We start from the raw sequence: 10,303 nt of genomic DNA, 5'->3' as shown, positions 1-10,303 counted from the left end.
TATTAATACAGAATGGCCATTCACTGCCTTTTTACTGGAACGCAACCTGTTATTAAATGCATCGGATCATGCTGCAACTTCCTGATAGTGAATTGCTAAGAAATACTCAAATGCAAAGGAAAAAAAAAAAAAAAGGCTTCAATTGTAGAAGAAAATGGATACAAGAAATTGGTATGAAAACTAAATCTTCAGTTATTTATTGCATTAAAATAGTTCCATTCTGCCTGTCTACGGATGGAAGCAATAATACCAGTGCAAAGGTGTATCCATTATTTCTTTTTTAATCCAAAGTCTTCAGAGTTTACTTTCTGTCCCCTCTTTAGAAGGAGATTCGATAGGCTCTAACAGCTAATTATTAACACTTTAAAAACAAGTACAGTTCTTCAGAATAATTGCTTAGTGCCGACAATGCACCAGGAATGTTAGGCTTGAAGACTGATAATGCAAGCATGATAAAAAAAAAAAAAAAAATCAGATTTACAAATTATGAGGTGCACTTGTCACTTCTTAAATTTAGCAGATTCTAGCAGAATAAGATTCTTTGCTAATAAGTGTGGATGAAAATACTGTTATTTATTATTATGTTGAAAAGATTTCTAAAAAGAAGGAAAAATTAAAACAATTCCAACAGCTACATAATACTGAAATAAGAAAAAAAATCTCAAATATATATGTTGGTTAGCTTTAGAGAACTGTTTATCTAGAATTCTTGACTAATGGAGCCCACTTCTTACATTTTTTAAGGAAGAAGTAAATGCTTTTAGAGATAAGATAAAAGGCTCTATTAAAAGTTGCAAAATACTTTAAGTAAATGGACATGTAGTTATTACTTTCATTTTTAAGAATAGGTCTGAGAAAATGTAATTTCTGCACCTGCAAGAATTTTTGACAGTTTTCAAAATAATATTACAAAATATAAGCATAAAGTTCTCCCAAAATAAAAATCGCTTGATAAGGGACACATTTTCTGATTATTGCAAGTTTTATCTTGTGAAGAATAAAGTATTATTTAATGATTAAAGAAACTAATTAGAAGAATTTTCTGTTATTAGAAGGTACATGTAATAAAAAATTTTTTACATGTATGTATTTTTGCATTATTTGCATTTAAGAAATAGTAACTGAACTTTCAGATATTAATTAGGTATTATTTAAAGATAATTCATTATTAAGAAATATACTTTCTTTCTGTATATTTCTATTTAAAAATCTTTTTGTTGTTCAGAAAATTATTTTGATTTCTAAAAAAATCTCCTGATTTTTGAGTGCCATAGGTTGGCAAGTATGAATACATCAGCACTAGTACTAAAAAAGGAAATGCACATCAGACAAAATACTCGCTCTCAAATCGTTCAATGCTGAAATCATCCTTCCCTTCTCCCTGTAAAATTAATTTCAATTGGAGGAAAAAAAGATTGGGAAAGGGGGGAGAAATGCACAAAGTGCATGTTTTGTCTTGTTCAGAGTTTCAGAACAAGTAATTGTTAGTGTAAAATCAAATATATGGGATTCACACTGCAACTGATCATTTCTGCATTTAAAACTGCTATAGTCATGATGAATACACACACAGTTTTTTCCAATTCATTTTGGGAAGGGCAAAGCTTAGAGGACAAAGTCGGTTCAGAATGACCACTCGACAGTTTAAGGATTAATGATATTTGAGAAATCATGATATTGTAAACAATGTGTTATAAATGAAATCAAATGATTTATTAAAAAATATCAGCAGAAAGTAATAATAGTGACAAAGAATATTATAAAATCTGGTCATCTTTCTTCATTACAAGGGCTGTGACTGTCTGGCCAGTTTTTCCACCAAATCCTATACTAGGTATTTTAATTTCATCGTACAGCTTGAAACCTTCAAAATATACACATATATGATACAAATTAGTAAATTCATATATAGCATATCTTAATATACATTTAATGTACATTTTCTATTACTTATAATTCTAAAATAAAAAAAAAATAAGTAATGCAATCTTATTTTTATAAAATATGTTAAGTTTATTTTGGACAGTTTTAGAAGAATATGTAATAGCACTTTATGACATACTAACTTTCATCTTAAAATTTTAGGCTATGTATGAGAAATACATATATAGCCTAAAATTGAATTATAATTATAAAACAATGCTAGTTAAATACTGTTTATATATATATATATATATATATATATATATATATATATTAGTCAAACAGCATTTAATATTTATCAGAGTTTTATTAGCCGTATATGGCAAATACTAGAATTTGCTAACTTTTGGCAACCAGTTATCCTTACTTAGATACACTGTGCCAAAAAAAAGGGGGGACACTGTATCTCCTGATCTACTGGGCTGGATGAGGAAATCCAACTTGCGTTTTTCATGTCTCGGAAGCGCGACTTAGGATATGTATTAGATTTATATATAGCATTGTACTAATATAGGTATTTTGACACAAAAACGGACTTTTTCTGAAATGAGATGCCAGTTTTTTTCCACATTTCAATTCTACAACTCAAATAATACCAAACTGCCAATTTTGTAAAAATTGCACGAGGAGTTTTAAAAAAATTAGCTCTCAAAATTTTAGCTTGTCAATATTAATTGAATTTGATATATATTTATTAAGCTCTTATTTTTTAATTGACCGATTTGATTCCTTCTTCCAGAATTCGAAATTTAGGCTTAACCCCTTAACTGCCACGGGCATATATATATTATATGTTACCGTGAAGGACTGAAATTGGAGAATGTTAACATTCACCAAATACGTTGGTGAAAGATCGAATATTGCACTATATTCTTGTATATTCAGACCCTCACCAGTGTATGTCGACAATCACAGATATGCTCTAGTGTAAGTCGAAAAGGGAGGTCATAAAGTGCCATAATAGTTTAAGTTGTAGCAATAAATAAGATTTGAATCACATAATTTAGTAAGTTTTTTATTACTGTTATTTTATTTTCTCATTTAGAACGTACTGTATAATTAAGTATACATTCAAAGAGAGAAAGGAAAATAATAGAAGTTAACTATTATTTTCCTTTCTCCCTTTGAATGTATTGTGTGTTTTAGGTTCTCATGTTCTTATTTCAAGTCTCAAGTGCGTTTATTCGTGACTGAATTATGGAGAAGAAAATATAATATTGTTATATGTTCAACATTCATCATTAGTGCATGGTGAATGTCGACATTGACTGGTGTAAGTCAGAAATAAGAGTATTTGGAAAATATTTCGGACATACACCAAGAGACTATGTGAATGTTGACATTCTCCAGATTTTGGTGTTTCACCGTAACATATATATATATATGCCTTGCTCAGTTGATGCGTTAACTGCCCTGTGTGTATATATATGCCCATCTAAACTACTATCATTTGCTTTGCGCTGCTACCCGTAAAATTATTCACAAAGCTTTGGAATGCAACACCACAATGACATCGACTATGTATGCGAAAGAGGATACTATTTCAGAGAAGTGTGGGGAGAAATTGGAGAAAGGGGTGTGTTTAAAGTGGTGAAAGTTATGACTGCGTGGTATTGGCTGGTGTTGTTCGAGTAAAACGTATTTTTTAAAATTCTGTGTCCTTCGTTTTCGTTTACTTTTTGTAGTAGGTTCCAGGAATAAAGAAAGATATAACAGATGTTTCAAATCCATTTATCTTTTTTGAATTATTTTTTGATGAACTGCTCATGCTTCATATTGTTACTGAAACTAACCGTTTTGTAGACGAGTATATGAACCAACACCTTGCAAACGAAAAATCAAGAACCAAATTGTGGCACTCAACCAGTTCAGAAGAAATATATGTTTTTTTGGGCATACTGATTTCACAAGGTATAACACTGAAACTTGATAATACACTTTACTGGTCTAAAAATGAATTGATCAAAACTCCATTTTAGGGATCTTTTTTATTATAAAAACATCATTTTTATTATACTTTTACTCAAAACATTAAATTTTGTGCATTCTGATGCTAAAACAAAGTTTAAAGTTTATAAAATTAAACATTTAGCAATAAAAGCTCCCTGAGATATGTTGTGGAGACATTGAAGACAATAAAGAAGTTTCAAACTTAACCAATTTATTAACAATATAAAAAAGAATAAAAACACAAAAAATAAATTTAAACAATATCAGAGTCTTAGGAAAAAATATAATATAACCATCATTCATCAAATAATATTTTTACCTGGTCTCCAAAAATACTGGCATTCAATATAAACAAAATGTCCTAAACAGTAATTACGCGGTCTCAAATAAAATTGGCTACACATTCAATAAGTCCATGATCAATGGTCAAGAAAGCACCTGAAATTTAAATTTAAGTCCTTGAAAGTACTTAAATCCGGCCTAACTCCGCTTACATTAGTTGAACACGAGGAATCGCCGCTAACTTATTTTAAATGCCACCTTCATGAAGAACATGGATGTCGCCCACGGCAGTCACTCACATTGTAGCTTCTGGAACCAAGGAACTTATTCTGGAAAGGTCATCTTGTATACAGGAACCAAGGAACTTATTCAGGAACAGTCATCTTGTGGACAGGAACCAAGGAACTTATTCACCGGACTGCATGCATCCTTCAAAAGGGGCTGGAAACCGCACACCCAAGTGCCAGGAAAGCAGGAACTAGAAGGGCTGAGCCAGAGTGACGCGAGATACTTATAGCAGAAGTAGGCATGACGTCATCTCAACCAATCAGCTATCGGCACGATTCGGGTTTCCAGGTGACGTTACATCACATTTCGTTTTAGCATGTTAATTAGGTTGAAACAGTCCGTTCTTAACACAAACAGTGGCAGTAAGAAAAAGAAGTAGAACTACTATATTACATTAAAATAAGAACTAAACCTAATAAACATTTCAAGGAGGGGAGATGATGCAGTAAAAGGGTTACAATAAGTCATATTTTCCAACACATTCATTTTTTTTCTTTTATTCTTTATTTTGTGAAAGTAAACAGTTTTCAGAAAGTAGAACTTGCACTTACTTTCCCGCTAATACATTGCATAATTACGCGCACCTGTGTGGCACTGGGAAATGAATCTTGCACGTTTTCCGAGACAGTTAAGGGGTTAATCCAAATACAATTTGCACATTTTTTATGATTTATTTTTTAAACTTGTATTTTAAAATACTTTTTATAATTAAAAAAAATCTTTATATTAGAACCTATAAAATTTTTAACATCATCTTAAAGAAGATGCATTTCTAGGCACATCTGCAAAAAATTAAAGTTTTTTAATTCAGAATTTTCTAAGCTATACGTGAATTTACATATTGGCGCATTTTGAAATTTGGACTATTTGTCATAAGCGATAATAATGCTAAACGTGCTTTACGCATTTTGTTAAAATTATTTGAAAGTATGAACGATGACCATTTTTCTACCCTCGTACAACGAGTAAAAGTAAAGAAAATAGGTTGCTATAAATTAAGAAGTTCGCCAAGTAAATTATTCTTGGCACAACTGAAAAAAAGGTGCCAACATAAATTTTTAAATATTGAAAAAAATGGTATGTTATTTCAGAAAACAAAATACCTATATTAGAACAACGCTATATATAAATCTAATACTTAGCCTAAGTCGCATCTTTGAGACATGAAAAATGCAATTTTAATTTTGTCAATTGGCCCAGTAGAACGGGAGATATGTCCTTTTTTTTAATTTTTGCGCAGTAAACATAAGGTCCCAGGTTTTAGGTCTCCAAATCATCTAAAACATTCCCGCCAATTTCCTGAGAGTAAAAATTTGAGGATTATTGAAAAAATTCAGGGGAAAAATAAATAAACAAATAAAATTAATTTTGTAGAGGAAACTGACACTTATTTTTTTATTTAATTATACTTATCATAAAAAGAAGGAAAATAAGACAAATGAAATTAATTCTAGCATAATTGTAGTAGTTTTGTTTTGCCTGTGCTATGAAGTACTTCAAAAATCGCATTCAATAAAATTTATTATCTTAGTTATTTTACAGACTCAAAAAAGTATTCGAGTTTAAAGTAAAAATGAATGTCAATATGATAAAAAAAAAAAAAAAATGTGCAACGGCACGCAGTGCTTTCACTAGAACGGTTAAGGTTCTAAAGAACGAAATTGGTAAAGGTGCTCAAGCAGATAAAGATGTATTAAAAGATAAAATTGTGAAGTTACAAATGATAACTGAGATACTAGATTTATTGATTAAGGGCAATGCCACTGAAGCTGATTTAGAAACCAAATTTATAAGCTATGAGGAATATTCCGATGAATTTATCACAATTGACAGAAAAGTTAGTGAATTATTAAATGTAAACAAAGTTCCAAATGACACAGTTTTTAGTAAGTCAGTGGTTAAACAGTATAAATTACCTAAATTGAATATAAAACTGTTTTATTCTCAGTTAATTAATTATTTGCCATTTTGGGCACAGTTTAAGAAGATACATGAAGAGAAAGAATTAGATGATTGTGATAAGTTCCAATATTTGCTACAAGCTGTAGAACCTGGAACCCGAGCTAGGCATTTATTAGAAAGTTACCCGATAACTTCAGAAAATTAGTCAAAAGCTTTGCGAGCTTTTTAAAAGTGTTATGTGGGCAAAGATATTCTTATCGAAGTGTACATCAACGAATTTTTGAAATTAATTATTACAGCAAATATTCAAACTAGGGATAAAGACAGATTATCATTGTGTGACTTATTTATCAAGGTAGAAGCACATTTAAGGTCTTTAGAATCCATAGGGAGAGATATGGAAAGTAATTCAGCCTGGCTATACTCCATGATAGAACGAGCATGGCAGAGATACAATATTAGGAAAAAGGAAGATTCTGATAGTGAAGTGAGTTTTCCGAAGTCGAGTTTAACATTGTTAATGAACTATTTGAAGAAAGAGGTAGCGGGTGAAGAAAGATTACAGTTGGCCAGGTCAGGCTTTGAAAGTATTATCCTAAAAGAGAAAATGCTAAAAAGGGATATCAAGTACCCTACTGCAGCTGGTTTATTTGCTGCTAAAAAATGTCGTGTTTGTTCTGTGGTAAATCACATAAAAGCAAGGACTGGATAATAGCCAGCTCATTCTCTCTGGGAAAAATAATAAAGAAAGTCAGGGAAAAGAACTGTTGTCTGAAATGTTTATGCTTTGACCACCGTGCCGAGATGTGTAAAGTTTTTGTATACTGTCATGTCTGCTCAAAACCACATACAGAGCTTTTCTGTCCTGAAATAGGTAAAACGAAAGAAACTAGTGAAAAAAGTAAACCCTCAGCGAATATCCAGAACACACTCACAAATCAGCAGTATTAAAAAGAAGTAGCCCTCACATCACTAGAAGTACCAATTAAGGGTAATAAGAAAATTAAGAATTTTAGGGCACTATTGGACAGTGGGTACCAAAGGAGTTATATTTTGAAGAGTACTGTGAAAGAACTTGGTCTTAAGCCTCTTGCTACAGCAACTATTACCCACACGGTATTTGGAGGTGCAGAAATAGAAGCTAAACCTCATAGTAAATATAAAATTAAATTAAGTGTACTGGATAATGGTCACAAATCAGTTCTCATAATCAAATTCCTTGAGCAAAGAAAAATATGTGGGAAAATTCCACACATTCCAAAGGAGTTTGTTATAGAAAAGCTTAAGAAACATAGATTATGGATGTCAGGTATTAGTACTGGGTGTCCAGAAACAGAAATTTTAATTGGACAAAATCACGAAAACGCCCATGCAGACAGCTCGTTTGCGGGATTCGAACCTCGGACCGAACTACCAGTGTTCAGCGACTTTACCGCACGGCCGCTAGTGGGCTAGTACAACAAGAAGATTAAAGAAGTTAAATAAATTTGAAGATTATGACCTAGTGTTTAAAGAATGGCAGAAAAAGAATGTCCTACAGGAAGTCCCAAAAAAGGAATTACAAGATGTAGGAGGCCATTACTTGTGCCACCATCCAGTTATTAAGCCAGAGAGTGCCAGTCTATCAGACCAGTTTTTGATGCCTCGTGCAAAGTTGGAAAAGCACCATCCGTAAATGACTGTCTCTTCAAAGGACCAAACTTGATAGGAGAAATTTCAGCTATATTATTGAGATTTTGAGAAAAGGCTATAGGTGTTGTATCCGACGTTAGAAGAGCCTTCCACCTAATTGAAGGAAGAAGATTGCTGATTTTTGAGATTTTTATGGGAGAAAGCAAATAAAATTAAAGTCTATCAACATAACAGAGTGTTATTTGGAGCTACTTGTAGCCCTTTTATACTCAGTGTAGTTAGAAAGTACCATTTGAACAAGTATCCAGAACTCAAAACAGTTACTGACAAACTCTTGAAGTCCTTCTATATTGACAACTGCATAACCTCCTTAGCCAGTGCATCCGAATTAGAAGAATTTATTTTTAATTTATCCGAATTAGAAGAATTTATTAGACTGAAATTATGGCTGAAGATAAGATAAATTTGAGATTATGGCAATTCGGTCCAGTAGAAGAAATAGAAAAGTTGTCATCTGAGAACAGAAGTTTGTTTAAAGGAGATCTTACTTACAAGTTCAGTTTTGGTTTTGGGGATTAGAAGGAAAGAAAGGAGGATTGTTTCATGATTTTGACCCTGAATTAGAAAATCCTACTAAATGGAAGACCTTGTCTATAAAACAAGGTATTTACAATACCATTGGTTTTTCTCGTCCCAGCATTGTTGCCAGCCAAGCTAATGATTCAGGAGGCCTGGTTAGCTAAGTCAGAATGGGATTCTCTGCTTCCAGAGAAGATTCAAAAGGATTTTCAGAAATGGTATAGTGAATTGAAACAATTATCTAACTTAAAGGTAAACATACGTATAGGTTTTGGAAATAAAGAAAAATGGTCCATACATGTTTTTTGCGACATGAGTTAGAATGCATATGCAACAGTCATTTTCCTGCCCCGTGAAGATAATAATAGGATTTCGGTACAGCTTCTAGGAGCAAAATCATGACTTGCTCCAAAAAGACAATCCCACGTCTAGAACTTCTTGCTTGTGTTTTGGGAGCCAGATTAGCATAGTACATTCGTGAGGCTCTGGATGTTTCTACAGTGCCAATTTATCACTGGACTGTTCAACAGTTATAGCATGGATACGAATAAATAACCAATGGGGTACTTTGTGGGTAACAGAATCAGAGAAATATGCAAACTGACAGAATCACACCAATGGTATCTTGTCCCAGGCAATCTAAATCCAGCGGACCTGCCATATTGTGGTTGTAGCCCAAAACATCTTATCGAGATGAAATGATGGGAGGAACCAAAATGGTTAAAGAATGAAGAAAATAATTGGCCCAAGTTGGAACAGGTTCCTAATGAAGATTTAGTTATGTCAGAAAGAAAACTGCAATATCATTATTTACCTGTGCAAAAGTACATCAATTCATGAACTATGAAAGAATTTCGAAATTTTGCAGATTTGTAAATATTATTTGTTGGATGAAAGGATTCATAGCCAAATGTAGAGATAGAAATTATTTTTTCCTATCTGAGCTCTCGATCGAAGAAAAGAAAGGAGTAGAGAAGTTCCTTTGGTCAAGAATTCAGTTAGAAAATTTTGATGTTTCAGATACTGTCAAAGGTCTCGTTGTTGTGAGAGATCAAAATAACATAATACAAGTGACAACCAAGCTGTTAGAATGTGATGACGAATTTCCATTCAAATATCCAATTTTGTTGCCATCAAAACATCATGCAGTAAATTTTTTAATACAAGACTGCAATTTAAAGAACTGCCATGCTAGTCTCCAGGCTGCTAGTTCCATCCTGCAAGAAAATTATTGGATTATTTCTGCTAAGCGTAACATCCGAAGTGAATTATCAAAATGCATGAAATGCAAAATATTTACTTCAAAACTGTTTGTCACTCCACCTATTCATCTTCCATTTGACCAAATCAAAGACTCAAAAGTTTTTGAAGTTGTGGGCATCGATTTACGTGGTTCTCTGTTTCTAAAGAACATATCCAAGGTATGGATTTTCATTTTCACATACACTGTGCATCGATCCCTACACTTGAAATTAGTGACTAATTTGTCAACAGAAGGTTTCATCTATGCCCTCAGGAGATTTATAGCGAGAAGGGGAAGAATTTCAACAATCCACAGCAGCAACGGAACTAACTTCAGGGGTACCAACAACCTTTTTAAATCTTTAAATTGGAGTCAAATAGAAAATTCTGAAGACCTAGCTCCCATTAAATGGAAGTTCATGGAAAAAAAATTGACAGTTTCACTCATGCATGTATTGGATTTGCGCAATACTTAGGTGGTCCCACAAAATTTTTAAAAATATTA

The 10,303-nt window shown here is 32.5% G+C and overlaps 1 protein-coding gene across 1 annotated transcript in view; it reads right to left on the bottom strand.

Annotated features, from left to right (window-relative positions):
- Positions 1 to 1,691: 1,691 nt before the first annotated feature.
- LOC118204268 (EEF1A lysine methyltransferase 2) overlaps positions 1,692 to 10,303 on the bottom strand; it is a 37,003-nt gene continuing 28,391 nt past the window's right edge. Inside the window, exon 7 of the mRNA XM_035376605.2 lies at positions 1,692 to 1,864. Within this exon, the coding sequence (XP_035232496.1) occupies positions 1,758 to 1,864 (107 nt within the window). The 3' untranslated portion in view covers positions 1,692 to 1,757. The remainder of the gene's footprint in view (positions 1,865 to 10,303) is intronic.

This window comes from Stegodyphus dumicola, chromosome 10, assembly GCF_044657685.1.
Source record: "Stegodyphus dumicola isolate Sdum_Otavi_A_Nest chromosome 10, ASM4465768v1".
NCBI classification, from domain to species: Eukaryota; Metazoa; Arthropoda; class Arachnida; order Araneae; family Eresidae; genus Stegodyphus; species Stegodyphus dumicola.
The sequence above is the reverse complement of the archived record's forward strand: the minus strand, read 5'-3'. Positions and strand labels throughout refer to the sequence as shown.